The sequence below is a fragment of the Nerophis ophidion genome, linkage group LG03, assembly GCF_033978795.1.
Source record: "Nerophis ophidion isolate RoL-2023_Sa linkage group LG03, RoL_Noph_v1.0, whole genome shotgun sequence".
Lineage (NCBI taxonomy): Eukaryota > Metazoa > Chordata > Actinopteri > Syngnathiformes > Syngnathidae > Nerophis > Nerophis ophidion.
Genome location: NC_084613.1, coordinates 70459217 through 70480032, shown reverse-complemented (window position 1 = coordinate 70480032; position 20816 = coordinate 70459217). Strand labels below are relative to the sequence as shown.

Below are 20816 nucleotides of genomic sequence, written 5' to 3'. Positions count from 1 at the left end.
CAACAACCTGAGGGTTCCTGGTTCACTCCCCACCATCTACCAACCTCGTCACGTCCGTTGTGTCCTTGCCTTGAGCAAGACACTTCACCCTAGCTCCTGATGGGTCGTGGTTAGGGGCCTTGCATGGCAGCTCCCGCCATCAGTGTGTTAATGTGTGAGTGAATGGTTGAATGTGGAAATAGTCTTGAAGTGCTTTGAGTACCTTGAAGGTAGAAAAGCACTATACAAGTTTAACCCATTTACCATTTACTACAATTATATATTACATTAACAATTCTAAATCAATTAAAAAAAAAAAAAAAAAATATATATATATATATATATGTAGGTGTGGGAAAAATCACAAGACTACTTCATCTCTATAGAACTGTTTCATGAGGGGTTCCCTCAATCACCAGGGGAAAAAATAAAATAAAAATCTCCTGATGATTGAGGGAACCCCTCATGAAACAGTTCTGTAGAGATGAAGTAGTCTTGTGATTTTCCCCACACCTACATATTGCACTATACCACGGTATTGAGCACTATTCTCTGGATAATCCAATCAAGAGATATATATATATATATATATATATATATATGAGTGTGTGTTGGAAAAATCACAAGACTACTTCATCTCTACAGAACTTTTTCATGAGGGGTTCCCTCAATCATCAGGAAAAAAAAAAAAAAAAATCTGACGATTGAGGGAACGCCTCATGAAACAATTCTGTAGAGATGAAGTAGTCTTGTGATTTTTCCCACACCTACACACATACATACATATATATATGCATATATATATATATATATATATATATATATATATATATATATATATATATATATATATATATATATATATATATATATATATATATATATATATATATATAGTAATTTTTTTTATTTGTCCTGTCCCGCCACTCGGGTAAATCATATAGTTGATGTAGATGCCCCTACCTACTGTACAGATTTACCTAAAAAAAGGTAAGTGGTGGATACTTCTCTTGTTACCTTATTTGTATTTGACTACATTAAATATTTGGGAAGCAGTTCATTAAACAAAACCAGTTTTCTTTTCAGTAATATAGAAATTAATCAAAGCTGTTTATTTTGTAGAAGAATGTAATTAATCATAGAACTGGCAGCCAAAGCTGTTAAAAATCAATGATTGTGACTCACTTCATGTTAATTGTATATTTTCTGATGTACTGCTCGGACTTTGCAGTTCAAACTGTGTTTCCTCACCTTGACGAGTTTGGGGTCCTGGTGTGGGAGTTGGCTGTTGGGGAGTTTGTCCCTCTGGACGATCCATGTGTGTCTGAGGACCTGCTTGGCAGTCAGTCTCTGATGCGGATCCACGTGGAGCATCTTGGACACCAAGTCCTGCAGGACAGGACGAGACATTTAAGTAGAGTCCGGCCGTAAGGGGAGAAGTTGAGTTGTACCTTAGCGGCGTCAGACACCGTGTCCCAATTCCCTCCAGACAGGCTGAAGTGACCGTTTCCTATCCTGTTCAGGATCTCATTGGGCGTGTCCTCAGGCCCGTTGGCAAACGGAGTGAAACTGTCAGCAGGTAATAAGTGAGTACGACTTTTAAAGAAGTGCAAAACGTCGACTTACCCCGCCATCATTGTGAACAGTAAGACCCCCAAACTCCAGATGTCACAGCCTTCATCGTAGCCTTGACGCTTCAACACCTGACATCAATGCAACAAGAAAATCTTTATTTCATTTGTCACTACCTACCCCGTATTGAATATAAAACAATATTGCAGCACTCAAATTTTACCGCGATGGCCCTCGTCATTTTGCCGTAATGCCCCAAAAAATTGACCAACATTTGCGGCAAGAACATGCTGTGACCGCCCTTGACTTTTCACTTGTTTATCGACAAGGGATGTAACAGTAAACGGTATGATGATAATTTGCGATAATTCCCACGGGTAATAATACCGTTGAATTTTTTTAATGACCGAATAACCGTCATTTATTATTTTAGGCAACACGGAGACAGACGCATGTCTGGTTTAAGGTCATTTTCCCTCGCTTTCCGCCGTGCGTTTAAGAGCGCATTGCTGTGTTTAGATGGAGACAGGTGTGGACAATATGGGAGACACTTGTCCACACACAAAGTATACAACGAAGGAAAAAACTTTAAGTTTTGCAGCAGGCGATGTATCGTGAACATTGTCACAGCTTGTTTATAAATTCTTTACTTTGTTGACTGGGATGTTCACTCCTTTATTTAATATCAGCGTTCAAATAACATAAATTCTAGCTGTAATGTTTGTTCATCTCATCGAATTAAAAGCAGGCGGTGAAGATTGTTTTTTCGATGTGAGAGGTATCACTCCGGGTTTTTTTTTTTGTTGGCCAAACTGTTTCACTGAAACACGTTGGAGAAGAACAAAGCTTGTTTATCTATGTTTGTTCTCGCTACTCTGTTGGATCCACTTTGGACTGGACTCTCACGTCTGTGTTGGATCCACTATGGGTTGAACTTTCATAGTATTTTCTATGAACTTTCATAGAACTTTCACAGTATCATGTTAGACCCGCTCGATATCCATTGCTTTCGGTCCCCTAGGGGGGGTTGCCCACATATGTGGTCCTCTCCAAGGTTTCTCATAGTCATCATTGTCACCGACGTCCCACTGGGTGTGAGACACTAGTGATTTAGGGCTATATAAATAATCATTGATTGATTGTTTATTAGGCTTCATCTTCATTATTAGTCAAACTGCTTTGAGTTCTATTTTGATATGAAAAAGTCAACACCATGTTTTGTTTACATTAATTGTATGTTTTTTTCATGTCACTTCAAATATCATTCATGTGACATCATTTTGTTAATGTGTTATTATGCTTAGTTAATTCCTATGTGACATATTTCTGCTCAAACTCATAATGGATCTCTCCCGATACATAAGCTACATCAGGGGTCACCAACCTTTGTGAAACCAAGAGCTACTTCTTCGGTACTGATTAATGCGAAGGGCTACCAGTTTGATACACACTTATATTAATTGCCAGAAATAACCAATTTGCTCAATTTACCTTTAATAAATAAATCTATATACATAAAAAAACGGGTATTTCTGTCCGTCATTCTGCAGTACATTATTTTTCCTTTTACGGAAGGTTTTTTGTAGAGAGTAAATGATGAAAAAAAAACACTTAATTGAACAGTTTAACAGAGGAGAAAACACAAAATAAATGAAAATTAAATTTTGAAACGTAGTTAATCTTCAATTTCGACTCTTTAAAATTCAAAATTCATCCGAAAAAAAATGAAGAGAAAAACTAGCTAATTCGAATCTTTTTGAAAAAATTCAAAAAAGAATTTATGGAACATCATTAGTAGTTTTTCCCGATTAAGATTAATTTTAGAATTTTGATGACATGTTTTAAATGGTATAATATCCAATCTGCACTTTGTTAGAATATATAACAAATTGGACCAAGCTATATTTCTAACAAAGACAAATTGTTATTTCTTCTAGATTTTCCAGAACAAAATTTTCAAAGAAATTCAAAAGACTTTGAAATAAGATTTAAATTTGATTCTTCAGATTTTCTAGATTTGCCAGAATATTTTTTTTTAATTTTAATCATAATAAGTTTGAAGAAATATTTCACAAATATTCTTCGTCGAAAAAACATAAGCTAAAATGAAGAATTAAATTAAAATGTATTTATTATTCTTTACAATAAAAAAAAAATACTTGAACATTGATTTAAATTGTCGGGAAAGAAGAGGAAGGAATTTAAAAGGTTAAAAAGGTTTATGTGTTTAAAAATCCTAAAATAATTTTTAACGCTGTACTTTTTTCTCTAAAATTGTCTTTCTGAAAGTTATAAGAACCAAAGTAAAAAAATAAATGAATTTATTTAAACAAGTGAAGACCAAGTCTTTAAAATATTTTCTTGGATTTTCAAATTCTATTTGAGTTTTGTCCCTCTTAGAATTAAAAATGTCGAGCAAAGCGAGACCAGCTTGCTAGTAAATAAATAAAATAAAAAAAATAGAGGCAGCTCACTGGTAAGTGCTGCTGTTTGAGCTATTTTTAGAACAGGCCAGCGGGCGACTCATCTGGTCCTTACGGGCTACCTGGTGCCCGCGGGCACCGCGTCGGTGACCCCTGATCTACATGATGTACATAACCGAAAAAAATATAAAAATAAAAACTCTCTCTATCAAAATGTAAAATTAGAGATAAATGCATCATGTAATCACAAAAATCTGACAAGTTAATGTTATTAAAGAATAAAAAGAACCCTAATACTTGTCTATAAGTATATGGAAAACATTTATCTATAGTCTTTTTATTAGACATTACAAATGACATGATGGTATTACGTTCACACCCCAACACTGCTTTACTTAACAATCAGTAATCATGATTTCAATATTGATAATAATAATCTTAATTATTACTTAAAATATGAGCCCTCCTTTAAAGCAGCACTTGCCTTGACCTTAAAAAGTTAAATTTTGAGGCCTGATATTGTCAAAAATGCCAAATATGATGTCATGGTGACAGTTTGACCCTGAAACGGATCATTCCCACCCCCTTTATTTTGGGCTCACCTCAGGAGCTACAAAGTTGGCGGTGTAGCAGGGCGTCATCAGAAGACCGTTGTTGGCGCGCAGCTGCTTGGCGAAGCCGAAGTCGCAGATGCGGATGGACTCTGGGTTGCCCGACTCATCCACGTACAGAATGTTGCTGGGCTTCAGGTCTCTGTGCACCACCTACACAGTGACATACTTGGTGAAAACACAAGTCTCGTAGCGCTACTTTGTGGGCAAGAGTGTAAATGACACTTCTTTTAACCCTTTCAAATACTTGCAGTTGAGTTACAGAAGTACCATGCGACAAAACAATTGAATCTAAAAAGTTAGGGCCAATGATTGTCTCACACATACACCAGGTGTGGAAAAATTATTCTCTGCATTTGACTTTTATTTTGAAAAACTTAGGAGTCCTGCGTGCTAGGACTTAATAACTAAGGATGTGTCAAATTATGAAGTAAAAAAAAAAAAAAAAAAGATTCATCACAATTTACATTAATTAATCATGATTAATCTAAGGTTAAAAAAAAAAAGCCTCTATTGTTAAGGCCAGGATTAAGTTGAAAAACAGAGAGTTCGCTGTCATAACAGAGAGGTTTAGTACGTGGCTTGACATGATGCGCATGTGTTGATAGCGTCAAACATTTTAACGTGATTAAATAAACACAATAGTTAGTTATGTTAAACAACACATTAATATTTTCTAAAACTAAAAATTATGATTGTATTTAAGGGAATAAGTAGTAGAAAATGGATGGATGGATGGAAATATTTTAAAGTAATATGTTTTATTATAAATTATATAGAATGATTGATAATACTATTGTATACTGTACAGTTATTTATTATAAATACAATATTCAATTATTAAAATATCAATATAATAAACTTAATAAATTAATTATTTTCGTTTAACACTAATATTATGCATATTGTAATATTAATACTGTACATATATTATGATCATTTAATTTAAAAATGTAATAAAACAAAAATGCTGTAAATAAATCATGATTTATTTATGTAATTAATTAGCCATTGATTTATCATAAATTTGTAAATGTGATTAATTTGATATTTTTTATCATAAATAATATATATATTTCTTATAAATGATAATATGCTTTATTGTTATCAAACAGGAGAGCATGGCAAAATATAATAAAATAATTAAAAAATAATTTTATGATAAATAATACCTATAAAATATAATACATTTAATTAAACACGATTTATTATTAAACTGTGATTAATGTAATCACATTTTGACAGGCATAATATTAATACATTGAGCCTAAAATCATACTAAAACCTAAAGTCCAAGTAGGAAAAATTTAAAATTTTTTTTTTTTTTGTAAAAATGTCTCAAATGTATTAAACCCTTCTTTTAACGTATAATTTACGTAAAAGTTGTGCAATACAATCTCACAAATTTAGCACTCACCAAAGTTAAATGCCATGTAATAGTTATAATAATTACTTACCTTGATAAAGGTGTACTTCACTTTTTTTTTGTAGACTTTTGCCTTTTGTTCACAATCATTATGAAGATATGACGACGGATGTATTTTTTTCAATGCATTTTAACTCGTAAATAAATGCAATCAAGTCGGCTTACAATGCAGCCAATGGGAGCCTCACTATTCTGCCTATAAAGCCTTTAAACATCTAAACCACCCCCATTAAGGTTTTGTATACACAATGCAAGTATATATGTACTATTGTACGGACACATTGATAATAACATTTAATATTGATGTATTTTAATCTTTTTAAGTATACATGGCGCATTAATTCAGAAAAAGTATCAAAATGTTAGATTTTTTTTAACTACATCATCACTGATTATTACTCACAGCAGACTTTATGAGAGCCAACAAACAATAAAACATCACTTACTGTACAATGTTTGCTGTTATTCAGATGCCGAATGCTAGATATTCCCATTTAAACAAAGAATGATTCATAATCCTCGCAAAGACAAGAGGGGTGGAACCAGGCGTGTTTTGGGTCGTTCTCGCCATTTCCGAGTCTAAATTGGCTGTCAAAGTCTACCGACTTGTCCGAATACTTCCTCATTCTTCTGCTATCCAGGTGAGAATCATGATTTATTATCTACAATGAAGTTTGACGAGCGGGTAAACAAGGACTCAACTGATCAGTTGATCATAGCAGTATAAGTACCAAAGCTATAAATAGTTTGTCTGCGTTAGTGCTTCTAATAATAATATCACTAATACTTGGTCAATATTCAAGTCACGAAATTTAAATGGAGTATTGTTGGCGATTTTTGAATGTTTTTTTGTTGGGTTTTATGGGCAGAATAGAGGACTTCCCATTGGCTCCGCTGTAAGAGGACTTTTATTTCCGTTTATTTACGGGTTAGAATGCATTAAAAAAATATATCCGTTGTCATGTCTTTCATAATGATTGTGAACGATATGCAAAATTCCTAAAAAATCTCCCTCTAATATAACGGTGGTGTCATGTTTCATAGCCTGTTTATTTGAGAAGTAATGTAATGACACAATGACAAAATCATGGCTGATATTATTCAGTGAAGCTTTGGTATCGCTTGTCAGATTTGCACCATTAAGTGTGATGTCGTGCGCTGTCCTCACCCCTTGTGAGTGCAGGTACTCCACAGTCTTGGTGATGGTGTGCAGCACGGCGCTGGCCTCCCTTTCCGAGAAGAACTTCTGCTTGAGGATGCGGTCGAGGAGCTCCCCCCCTCGCATCAGCTCCGTCACCAGGAACACCTGCTTCCCGGTGTCGTACACCTGCAACGGGAGCGCCAACAGTACGTTTGTGTGAGCTCGAAGCGAAGCGGCGTTCACGTGCGAACTGCATGATCCTCACGTCCTTCAGTGTTATGATATTTGGGTGTTGGCCGTATCGAAGGAGGATCTCGATCTCCTCCGTGGGGTCGGTGCTGGTCTTGTCTATCATCTAACAGGAGACAGGAGTTTAGCAGGAGCAGAAGAAAGTGGCATTTTAGACAGGCGAGCAGATTTACTGTACCTTGACGGCGTATTCTGTGTTGGTGGCCTTGTGGACACATCGCTTACACACGGAGAAGGAGCCCATGCCGATGTCTTCCTTCAACACATAACCGTCGCTGAACAACAAGTTCTTCCCGTGAAGCTGCTGTAAAGGAAAAATGGACATCAACATTTAAGGGTATACTCCTTATAGAACTTTTTTTTTTTTAATATTTGGAATTTTTTTACATTTTAAAGGAAAACTGCAATTTTTTTTAGGATTCTGCCTGTTGTTTACAATCCTTATGAGGGACAAGAAGACTATTAGGGACGGCGTGGCGCAGTGGGATAGTGGCCGTGCGCAACCCGAGGGTCACTGGTTCAAATCCCACCTAGAACCAACCTCGTCACGTCCGTTGTGTCCTGAGCAAGACACTTCACCCTTGCTCCTGATGGGTGCTGGTTGGCGCCTTGCATGGCAGCTCCCTGAATGTGTGTGTGAATGGGTAAATGTGGAAGTAGTGTCAAAGCGCTTTGAGTACCTTGAAGGTAGAAAAGCGCTATACAAGTACAACCCATTTATCATTTATTAAGATAACAGATAATATGATCATTTAGATGACAGGACCTTTGTTTAGAATTTATCATTGTTCAAAAAGGGGTTACTCAGGGATCTGTATTGGGGCCACTCTTATTTATATTATACATCAATGATCTCAAACCACATTTCCCTGATGCTAATATGCATTTTTATGCTGACGATACAATTACTTATTTATCTGAATCATCTGTTGAACAGGCTGGTAATTCCCTGCAGACAGCTTTTGTCACTGTGCAGTATTCACTTATTGACTTAAAAGTGGTTCTCAATGCTGACAAAACTAAATTTATGCTGTTTTTCAAACATGGAAATGTGCCTCAAACTCCCCCGTAAATGTCCACTCTTGAAGGGAATGTCATAGAAGTGCTGCATAAATATAAATAATACCTTGACTCCCTCACTTTTAAACCTTTTATTGATCAACTGGTGAAGAAACTGCCCTGTGATGAGGTGGAGACTTGTCCAGGGTGTACGCCGCCTTCCGCCTGAATGCAGCTGAGATAGGCGCCAGCACCCCCACGACCCCGAACAGGACATGCGGTAGAACATGGATGGATAGATGGATGGTGAAGAAACTACAACTTGAATTGGGTTTTTTCTTCCGTAATAAGAGATGATTTTCTTTTGGTGTAAAAAAGCGCCTTTTCTCTGCCATATTTTTATATGTGCTAGATTATGGTGATCTTTTTTATATGAATGCTACTCATTCCTGCATGTGAACAATTGTATTGTTGATAATGGATAATAGAGGTAATTTTTGTTATTATTCATTATCAATAGGGCTATTTCTGTTGGTATTTGTATTGCTCCATTTGTAGTGTAATAATGCTCATTGTCATTTCTGTATTATTTTTTATTTCACTAACTGCTTCTTTGCTATCACTTTTACCATCATATTAGTACATATCCTATTTGCTGATGTTGTTGTTATTGTTGTGTTTTTGGTTAAATACATAAAAAAAAAAAAGACAAAAGTTTTTTTTATTTGTATTTTACTAAGTCTTGTTCTAGGTGGCTAGCAATGCAGCTAATGGGAGAAATCCATTCTTTAAAATCACTTTCAAAATGCACCTAAAAACAACCCCCAACAAGACTTCATTTACATTCCGTAAAACGTATAGTAATTACGCTGTAGTGCCGTTGTAATTGTTAAAAGCGAACATGGAGGAACTCTTTTCATCGCTCAGTGGTTAGAGATCGGTAAGTTGTGAATTCAAACCCCAGCTGAGTCATACCAAAGACTATAAAAATGGGACCCATTACCTCCCTGCTTGGCACTCAGCATCAAGAGTTGGAATTGGGGGTTGAATCACCAAAAAATGACTCCCAGGCGTGGCCACTGCTGCTGCCCACTGCTCCCCTCACCTCCCAGGGGGTGAACAAGGGGATGGGTCAAATGCAAAGAACAAATATCGCCACACCTAGTGTGCGTGTGACAATCATTGGTACTTTACTTTTAGGTTAACTTTAACTAACACATTCGCGATGTGATGGCATGCTACGGCATTAGCCAAACGCTCGCAATGGCAAGAGGTAAGCAAGCAACTGTGTCAACAGCTAAATGGCTTTTAAGTTTTTAATACACAACACATTGCGAAGCGATGAAACAACAATCTGTACGGACTGAAAAACATGACCAATCAAACTAAAGTAGCTGTAAAGTGCTTGTGGATGACCACAATGACGTACTTGGTGGAAAGACAAGTGTAGTAGCGCTACCTTGTTGGAAAGAGTGTAAATGAACCCCTTCCAATACTTGCAAAGGAGCACTTGGAGTTGATTATTTCAGTAGTGCCATGCTACAAGCTTGACCTTTGACCACTCTTAGCTAATTAAAACGTAGGAGTCCTGGGTAGTAGGATTTCATAACTAAAAATGTGTTATTGACACAATCATACATCTGTAAAGTATTAGCCCGCATTTCACGTTTTGTTTGTGCACAGCTAGCTCGACAGCGTATGCACTGTAGTTGTGCAGAGATGTGCTGCATGTATCATGATCAGTATAAAGCGAGAGTCACTTGATAGACAGTTGTCCGTTTAGTCAAGGTGGCCGGGGAGATTTCCAGTTGATTTGGGTAAGCGCACCATTTTTATTTTGGTATAGCCTGTCTCAAAGTTCCACATTTACATCGTCACGTCACGTGGACCTCACTCTCTCGGCTTCCATCTGCTCCAACGTTTCACTCTCTGATCGTGCTTTTATAAGCCACAGTTTGTTCTCCATATATTTCATTTCAAGAAGATAAGGTTATGAATCCTCTTTTGTCCAAAAAGGGTCATCTTTGTTGTCCGTTACCAAGTCTGCCACAATTAGAACACACACAAGTCTTCGTTTTTCCGGAAGTACGAACACACATTTGTTGCGGGAATTCAAAAGTGCGCTGCTATGGAATGGAAATAAATGTGCCGAGGAAAGAGGTTCCGGTAATGATTGAAATGATCAAAATACGGTAAATATTGAACATATTACATATTGTTATGAACGTGTCTATTACTAAATTATATATGGACTTGCAGTGTGTATATAATACGTTGATGGAAGATTTGAAGGCTACAACAGTGACTCTTCTTAGCTGCATCTTGCAAGCATTTTTTTTGAACGTCTTTAACCCCCCCTACCCCCCACCCCCTCAAAAGATGTGTTCTTTGTCTCATAAGGATTCTGAATCATAGGCAAAATTACCCCAAAAAGTGCAGTTGCCTTTTAATTATTTTATACATTTCAATTATTTTTTTAAAGTTATTTTTAAATGTATACATTTTGAAATTCAGGTCAATGTTTTGTTTTTTAAATACCATAAATTCCGGACCATCAAGCGCACTGGATTAAAAGGCGCACCTTCGATTAGCAAGTGTAGTCGGGTTTATTTTCATACAAAAGGCACACTGGGTTATAGGGCGCATTAAAGGCATCATATTATTTAATATGTTTTCTAAATGTAAAACACTTCCTTGTGGTCTACATAACATGTCATGGTGGTTATTTGGTTAAAATGTTGCATAAATGATGTTTTACAGATCATCTTCATGCCGCTTTCTGACAGTCTCTTCAGGATGCGCCGTTTTGTGGGCGGTCTTTTTTACGTGGCTCACCTTCGGCAGCCACTTTTCTCCGTCATCTTTGTTAAAGCGGTGTAGCGTGCAAGGACGGGAGTGGAAGAAGTGTCAAAAGTTGGAGCTAACTGTTTTAATAATGGAGCAGCATGTCCTGATCTGTGGCTCACTCTTGCAATAACAAGGCCGGAAACGTGTCCCGTGAAAAAATATTCGACCGGAACTCTCTGATAACTAAAGTTCCTTGGGCGATTAATGTAATCTCACTACACTGGTATGTTTTAGCATTTTCATGGCGAGTTTACTGACAGCTATAAGTAAGAACTTTACACTACTTTATATTAGAAATGGCAACATCGGAGGATAATGTCCCAAAGCAAGAAAACTGAAAAAAAGAAGAAGCTTATCAACTACGGGGTCTCCACGGACTTCAAAGGCAGACGCGCACAAATTTTCAGGACTTATGCAGATCCCAAATACAGATCAGCAGGTACCAGAAGGCAAGAAAAGTTGCTTTTGCATAATATTGCGAAACAAAATGCCGGATTATGTCTTCCCTTGTACACACACACCATAATAATACTCGCATGTTGAAGCACAGTACAATCCATCAAGCGGTGCGGCTCCATAGCTTACCAAAGTCATCCTAAAACATTTTGACAGATTTTTGAGCACCGTATGTAATGTTCTATATTTTCAATGGAACATATAAAATGTTGTTGTTTACTTGAGTCATATTGCAGCCTACACTTACCTCTTATGTGTGACTGCCATCTAATGGTCACACATATCATTTCACCATGTACCAAATAAAATAGCTTTGAGTTCGGTTAGCAATACCAAAATTATTCCGTACATTGGGTTATCAGGCTCACTGTCGAGTTTTGAGAAAATGAAAGGATTTTAAGTGCGCCTTCTAGTCCAAAAAATATGGTAGACTAGGACATTTATAGCCACTAATAAAAAATGTTTGCATTCAAAGTAAAGGTTTCCTCGCTTCTACCGTCTTACCTGCACCACCGGGTGAGGCAGCGGTTGCACCGGCTCAATTAAACCTTCCTCTTCCAACAGTGTTGACGCAATGAAGCTGAAGCCTCTGAAGAGCTGGTGAGCTCCGGCACTCGGTGGCACGCCAGGAGAATCTGAAGGAAGGAACAATTTGACAGGTGAGCTTTTTCTGTCACGACGCCGCTTTCCAGGGTGAAGCGTTTGATCTCAGACCTTTAGGAGTGCGGGAGGTGAACTCGGAGTCAAAGTAGAATGTGTCGTCAGGGCGAGCCACCGCCGGCCTGAAAGGAGGTTTGACTTCTCTGCGGAACAGTTTCTGAAAGGACAGTTTTTGATATGAAATACATGCTCATGTTTGCATGACTACTTGTTGCTAGGCAGAATTCACAGTGCTCATTAGAACTGCCTCACAGGCTGGTGAAAAAAAAACTGCATTTGTCAGTCATGCTGACTGCTGTAGGAACTACAAATTCCTCAGCAACCTGGTGCTACACAAGGGAAAAATATGAATATTATGATAAAATATCAACCAGAGTTAATGAAATAGTTTGAGAGATTTAAAAACCATAATGCAGCTTTAAATAAAACAAGTTAACAGCACACTCACGTTCCAGTCGATGTTGGAAAACAAACCGTGGCGTTTAATCTCCTCCGCTCCGTCAGGACCAGATCCTACAGTAAAACACAAATTTCATATTCAATCATATAAATAAAGCTCTTTTTTCATTAAAACATACATTTTTTAAATTAAATGTCAAATTATTAGTACATATGTGTATTATTTAATCAAGAATAAGGTAAAAAAAAGTAAAATTAAAATAAACAAAAGGAGTTATTAACATACAAATCTTCATTTGAAAAAGTTTTAACATCTAAAAATATAAATTTAAACTAAGAAATATTTTTTATAAATACATCTCTTATTTTAGTTTAAAAAACAAGTCCAATCAATATTACATTTCCGCCTTCTGCCCAAATGCAGCTGGGATAGGCTCTGGCACCTCTGTGACCCAGAAGGGGGACAAGCGGTAGGAAATGGATGGATGGATGGATGGATGGATGAAAAATAAACTTAAACTAAGAAATTGTATTGTAAAAAAAAAAAAAAAAAGAATATAATGCAACTTTGTAATGTCATTTTCATCATCATCATCATCATCATCATCACCATCATTTATTTATATTCCTTTCATGAAAATGCATATTTACAAGCCACGTACAATTGACTCTTTCATTGTTTTTTTTGTTTTTGTTTCTTATAGATTTCCATGATCAGAAAGGAGCAGATGGAGGAATAATATTGTTATATTTATCTGCCCCTTTTTTAACACAAACTACAGTATTTTAGATTACTTTATAACTGTTCCCTCCACCAACACCCAAACTCCAACATACTGTTCCATTTTCCTTTAAGAATTTTCACAATGACACGTCTAATCTAAATCATAACTCAGTTTGATATAATTCCAGTTTTCTCTTTTTATAACTCTTTTTAAATACAAAGATATTCTTACAGCTTTTTAAGTCTTTGTTTAGAAAATTCCATGCTTTCACACCAACAACAGACAGGCACATTTGTTTCAAATTTGTTCGCGCTCTTGGATGTTTAAAATGTATATTTCTTATTTATTTAAATATGCCATTTTAAAAAGGAATGTTTAATCAATATTATATGTATGCATTTCTTATTCAGTAATTAATAATAAAAAAAAAAAAACGCTATCCCTTTTTGTTTTTTAGGATTTTGTGTAATATTTTTATTTAATTTACAGGACCAGTGAAAACATCGCACACCCTTTCTCACTGAATGGCAAAAGAAACTGTCTACAAACTTTTGTCTGGTGCTGTATGACTATACTGTACGTCTTTATGTATTTATGTAGTGTGTATGTATGAATCTCGACCAACGCTTCTTTGATACTTCAATAATAAGTTGAGTTGGATATTGACCCAGTCTGTTGGCGGGGTTCCTCTTGAACAAAGCCCTGAGCAGAGACTGAGCCTCGGTACTGAGAAACTGAGGCATTCCCAGACGAGCCCTAGGGTAGAAAAAGAAAAGAACAATCTGTCAATCATCCGTCACATGGGGAAATGTTGGGCAAACTTTTTGCGTATTCACTAACTTAAGAATCATGCTCATCGTTTCTTTGCGGTCCTTGCCTTGAAAGGGCAGCGATCCAGTCAGCATTTCAAACTAGCACAGAGAACATACGACAGAAATTATAGCGCATTAATGTTGCACTATATGACTACTTCCTTACCATCAGTACTCCAAACGACCACCAGTCTGCGCTGTGGGTGTGTCCTTGCCTGTTGACCACCTCAGGGGCCATGTACTCCACAGTACCACAGAAGGAGTAGGCCTTGTCCTTGTGGTCGATGGCTTCTTTGCACAAACCAAAATCTTCAAAAAGTACAGATAATTATTATTATTTTTGTATGTTTTAACATATTTTCACAACATTACGTTACTGACCTGTAAGTTTGATGTGACCTTCCTCATCTAGGAGAATACTACAAGACAATTGGAGGAAAGGTTGGCAGAATTTTAGCATACAAATGTTATCATAAACCCCCCCTCTCGCCCAAAAGCAGCTGGGATAGGCTCCAGCTTGCCTGTGATGCTAATGGAATAAGCGCTATAAAATATAAAATGAACCAATGTTGAAATAAAGTAAGTCGAATTAAAATCTAAGGATATAAAAATGACATTTCTTCCTTTATTAAATATCCATTATTTAACTTATTAATTACTCCTGCAATTCAACATATTGTAAAGAATTAGAAAAATAATAAAAAATTAATATAAAATCCTCGGAAACACAGCCCTGACGCAGAAAATCTGAATGGAAAAATTTCCGTTTAGTATTTAGAGATAAAACAGACATATTTAATAAGTTATATCTAAAAGATGTCTGTAATGCTATCAGCAATTAAGATGACAGTATATATATTATGTAAATAATAAGTATACGGTAAGTGCGTCATCTGTACTTAAATGATTAAATAATGAGTATGATATGCTGTACAACTGTGACGAGTATTAAAGTATGTATGCATGGCAGTTATTTGTTAATTACAGTTTTCCCTCTATTTTTTGTCATTACTTATTTAAAAAAAAATAACATTCACTGTAAATTTGAGGAAGACAAGAAAAGGATATAATTTGTAAACCATTGCAACAAAGCAATAAAAAAAAATAAAACACATTTAATTAATAACTGATCAGTTTTTTTATTCCAAAATCATGTTTGACAGTATATTTCATATTTATTATATATTTGACTGTTTTACATATTTTATATAAATATTACTATGAAGTTCATGTACACATACTACTAGTTTAAGCTATTGCTTTTTTATTGACAAAAAAAAAAAAAATGATTTTATTTGATGTAATACTACTTTCAAATTATGAAAAAATATTTAATTTCCCAGAATGCTTTACTTTATCAAAGTACAGTAAAGTCCTTCCTCGCCACATCGTACTTCAAGGTTTGATCGTACATTTTGAGGTTTTGAAACAAAAATCATAAGGCATTTTCTACATATTTTTGGCCTATATCTGGCATTTTCTAAGAATAAAAAGGTCTAAATGAACTAAAAATATCAATACAATAGTAGTATTGGTCACTAGAGGAGACCAAACTAATCAGAGCATGTTGTTCAGTATCGTAGTCACTGATTGGCTCAGTCGCAGGCAGCATTACTATATTGGATTAAAAGAGCGTAAAGGTGACTAAAGGGTGTTATTTCATGCCGAGAGGGCTCTCATGATGTTAAAAAATATTTGGAAGGTCGAAAACAGTTTAAAAATATATATATTTAATTATGAAAATAATTAAATTATAATGAATACTTTCTGTGAATGGTGTCTGTCTATCTGTGTTGGCCCTGCCATGAGGTGACGACTTGTCCAGGATGTACCCCGCCTTCCGCCCGATTGTAGCTGAGATAGGCACCAGCGCCCCCCGTCACCCCAAAGGGAATAAGCGGTAAAAAATGGATGGATGGATGGAATTTCTACTTTGCGTAAATTAATTCCACCACAATCAGGCTCAGATCCAATTAACAACAATAAACAAATGTTTACTGTATTCGAAATTGTATGTTGGTAAAGTGTATTAAGGAATATACAGTAATTGTTAGTAGCAAATGCTAATAAGTCTTTAATTAAACTAAAAAAAACAACATTTTCACATGTTTCTTTTGTTTATTTTTTTCACATGTTTTAGGGCAAATAAACTCCAAGCGGTTGTTTGGCGCATGATTATGGCGACCACTCACTTCAGTAGCTTAGCATTACTGTGGTTGTCGTACTTTGCAGGTGTTTGCCTGTTTTATTTCGATGGACAGAATGATCTTATGGATACAATTTTACTTGGTCTCTACTAGACTTCGATCCAGCGATGTCCTTTGTAATAGCTTTATTTTTCTCAAGCAGCATTGCGGCCGAGTCCATCTGAAAGCCCATAGAGATAATTGCTGATTTAACATCGCTTTGACTGCTAACATTGTGAGAGACATATGGCCAAATTTCAACGACAACTACTATTTAAGTTTACATTATAGCCAAACCTTTCCCCCAAGATATAATGTGTTAAAAACACGAGTTTTTAAAAAATATTTTTCACCCAGTTATTGTGTTTTGTTTACTTTTTTAATTAATGCCAAAGCGGCAGCGCATTTTCAAATTGGCTTTACTGCGGTAGGAGATAAACACTTTTCTTCCCTCTCGGACCTAACATATAATTTTCTAATTGTATATAAACTTTGGACACTAACAGAAATACAAACACATGACTATTGAACATACAGTGGGGCAAAAAAGTATTTAGTCAGCCACCGATTGTCCAAGTTCTCCCACTTAAAATGATGACAGAGGTCTGTAATTTTCATCATAGGTCCACTTCAACTGTGAGAGACAGAATGTGAAAAAGAAAATCCAGGAATTCACATTGTAGGAATTTTAGATAATTTATTTGTAAATTATGGTGGAAAATAAGTATTTGGTCAACCATTCAAAGCTCTCACTGATGGAAGGAGGTTTTGGCTCAAAATCTCACGATACATGGCCCCCTTCATTCTTTCCTTAACACGAATCAATTGTCCTGTCCCCTTAGCAGAAAAACAGCCCCAAAGCATGATGTTTCCACCCCCATGCTTCACAGTAGGTGTGGTGTTCTTGGGATGCAACTCAGTATTCTTCTTTCTCCAAACACAACGAGTTGAGTTTATACCAAAAAGTTCTATTTTGGTTTCATCTGACCACATGACATTCTCCCAATCCTCTGCTGTATCATCCATGTATCCATTTTGGTATAAACTCAACTCGTCGTGTTTGGAGGAAGAAGAAGAATACTGAGTTGCATCCCAAGAACACCACACCTACTGTGAAGCATGGGGGTGGAAACATCATGCTTTGGGGCTGTTTTTCTGCTAAGGGGACAGGATGATTGATCCATTCTGTCTCTCACAGTTGAAGTGTACCTATGATGAAAATTACAGACCTCTGTCATCATTTTAAGTGGGAGAACTTGCACAATCGGTGGCTGACTAAATACTTTTTTACCCCACTGTATTAGATTCAACTGAATTGTGGTTGTCAAAGAAGTATTTCAGTTTATTTTTTGTTATTATTTATAGGAAAAACAAAAATGTACATAACTTGCAATATTTACATATTATTTATTAACATATTATAATTACAGCATAACAAACCTTTTTACAACTTTCTAAATATTGTTTTTAACTTTTATGAGTGCCCTTTAGACATGAAATAACACTATAAGACAGAATATGGAACAAAATAAAATATGTGAATCCATTACGAAGCATATGAACACACAAAATCCAATCAAATATGCATTACATCTATTTTTAAATGTCTACTTACTTTTCAGGCTTCAGGTCTCTGTAAATGATGCCAAAACTGTGCAGGTGGTCCAGACCAAGTGCCAGCTCTGCAAGATAAAACTTCACATCCTCCTCTGTGAACATCACCTAGAAAAACGGTAATGAAAAGACACGCACGTCTCATGAGGGGTGGCGAAGAAACACAAAAGGTGTGGGGATGTCGTTCAATCACTGACCTCTTTAGACAACCTGGTGAAGAGATCTCCGCCTCTGAGGAAGTCCAGGATCAAGTAGAGTTTCCCTTCAGTCTGGAAAGCTGCAATTACACACGTCACTTATAAATCTGACATCATGTCAGAGGCTAGCCATTGACTGACCGTAGTGAAGCTTGACAATAAACGGGTGGTTGACGTCAGCCAGGATGTTTCTCTCCATCTTGGTCCTCACACGGTCCCTCACTGAAACAAGCAAGCAGAAAGCCCCATGCAGCAGGAATGAAATAAAAATGGCAGAACAACAGTCGTCATTCCTATTGATAAAAAAAAAAACCTCACAAAATGATGGTAGAGAACTATGAGCATTTCTTATAGTCTTTACTGCCCCTTGTGGTGAGAATGAACACACTGTGGTGTCCATTAGTGGGAAACCATTTTATTTGTATACAAATCCTGCAACCAAATTGATGGAAAGTCAGATATATATTTTTTAAATGCAATAAATACAAATTTAGGAAAATTTGGTGGCGTTGTCTGTCATGGCATGATGATGTTGGATCCACTATGGATTGACCTTTCACAGTATCATGTTAGACCCGCTCCACATCAATTGCTTTCGGTCCCCTAGGGGAGGTGGGAGGTTGCCCACATATGAGGTCCTCTCCAAGGTTCTCATAGTCATCATTGTCACTGGCGTCCCACTGGGTGTGAGTTCTCCTTGTCCACTGGGTGTGAGTTTTCCTTGCCCTTATGTGGGTTCTTCCGAGGATGTCGTAGTCGTACTGGTTTGTACAGTCCTTTGAGACATTTGTGATTTAGAGTTATATAAATAAACATTGATTGATTGATTGATGACAGGGCACGCGAAAAAGAAGCCTTGTTGAAAAACAAACAGACAAAAGGAAGTCGGCCATATCGGACCGCTGGTAATACCAGGGGTCATACTTTCACTCTGAACAAATGAGCCCAAACATTATGGAGGGTCAAATGGGACAAAATTAAATAAGTAAATACATCATTAAAATACATATTTAAATATGTCATTATTTTTTAATTGGAATTAAATACATGAATGTGTGATTTAATGGGGCACTAATTGATTTTATGTACAAACCATTCAAATATGAATTAATTTGATATATTATTTCAATACGTTAATAAATATTACAATACATAGTATATAATTATTCATTATTTCATGAGATCATTATTCAATTGTATTTATTATTTTTATTTTTTAAATTTGATTTCATTTTAATTACTGATCTCAATGTTTCAAGTTTTAAATAACCATTTCATGATTTACTTATTTTGCAATTGAATTAATCAATTAATCAGGAATTATTTAATGAACCTGTGTATGTGTCCTTAAAACTTTTTTTTCAGCACAAATCATACATGCTTTTATCATTTTATAGTTTGGAATGTTATAAAAGGTTTGATCAAGTGATACTGCTCAAACACTATTCTATTTATCATGAACCGTCTGGAATGGACATATGCTGTCTTTAAGTTGAGGTGGAGTGGTCATTGTTTTTGTTTTTTTGCTGACAATTTGTTAAAAGTTAAGCTAATGACACAACATGCTGAATGATGCGGACACGTTTTTTACTGGGTCCTTTTTGACAAGCTTCTAGCTCAAAAGACTTTGTATGTGTAAGTAATATGCAAATATAATTATTTGATACTTGTATATATTGACACGTGTTTTATTGTTCAATTACGGACCATTACCTATGTATAGTTTGTATTGGGTTATTAGCCTATAGCCTACCCAGTCTACATGTTGCAATTGACTTGACTAAAAGAGAAGAAAAGACCAACCTTGTGTGTTTATTGGAGGACATCTAGATGTTAACTGGCTTTTCAGGATTGCTTGTAGAGGAGGTTTTAGATGCAAGGTTTTAGATACTCATTTTTTGCTGATATCAGACCAATATCATATCAGGACATATCTGGCTCATAATATATTTTGCTTTAAAAAAAATATATACTGGTCACATACTGCACCAATAAATATAGTGGTGATACAAGGTCAACTATCTCACACAGCTAATTCACTCTACGGTACCTTTAAGTGTGGCCTTCTTTAGGACCTTCATGGCGTAGAGCTGGTTGTCATCAGGAGGAGTCACCTTGCGCACCAGGAACACCTGCAACAAGCGCCACGTTGAAAAACACCCACTGGTACCCGAAACCACTGCGTGGTGTGTCGCACCTTCCCAAAGGACCCTTGACCCAACACTTTGAGAAGCTCAAAGTGAGAAGCGTCCGCTTTTTCCGAACCCTCTTTGACCACATGGGTGATGTTGATCTCCTTGATCTCACCATCATCCTTCGATAAAACAAAACACTGATGAGAATATGAGTCACAACGTTAAAAAAGGAAGTTCCTGTTTTGACTTTGAGTAAACTTCATGTGCTTAAAGGCAGCGTGGGTAATGGGTGGAGAACTTGTGATAACGTCAGCATCAGTTTGTCCTGACACTGCATCTCATCAACACCCAGACACCCAAAAATAATGTTGAAAATACTCAGCAG

At 36.2% G+C, this 20816-nt stretch overlaps 1 protein-coding gene across 4 annotated transcripts in view; it reads right to left on the bottom strand.

Annotated features, from left to right (window-relative positions):
• rps6ka1 (ribosomal protein S6 kinase a, polypeptide 1) overlaps positions 1–20816 on the bottom strand; it is a 171167-nt gene that overhangs the window by 1756 nt on the left and 148595 nt on the right. For all 4 annotated transcript variants that reach the window (XM_061895970.1, XM_061895972.1, XM_061895973.1 and 1 more), the window contains 19 exons: positions 20494–20610; positions 20347–20428; positions 18438–18518; positions 18297–18376; positions 18101–18207; positions 14681–14718; positions 14466–14608; positions 14328–14398; positions 14155–14243; positions 12812–12876; positions 12418–12520; positions 12208–12338; positions 7580–7705; positions 7418–7507; positions 7180–7338; positions 4577–4738; positions 1606–1682; positions 1431–1548; positions 1231–1368 (listed from right to left, as the gene is read on the bottom strand). In XM_061895970.1, coding sequence (XP_061751954.1) covers positions 1231–1368; positions 1431–1548; positions 1606–1682; positions 4577–4738; positions 7180–7338; positions 7418–7507; positions 7580–7705; positions 12208–12338; positions 12418–12520; positions 12812–12876; positions 14155–14243; positions 14328–14398; positions 14466–14608; positions 14681–14718; positions 18101–18207; positions 18297–18376; positions 18438–18518; positions 20347–20428; positions 20494–20610 — 1977 coding nt within the window. The remainder of the gene's footprint in view (positions 1–1230; positions 1369–1430; positions 1549–1605; positions 1683–4576; positions 4739–7179; positions 7339–7417; positions 7508–7579; positions 7706–12207; positions 12339–12417; positions 12521–12811; positions 12877–14154; positions 14244–14327; positions 14399–14465; positions 14609–14680; positions 14719–18100; positions 18208–18296; positions 18377–18437; positions 18519–20346; positions 20429–20493; positions 20611–20816) is intronic.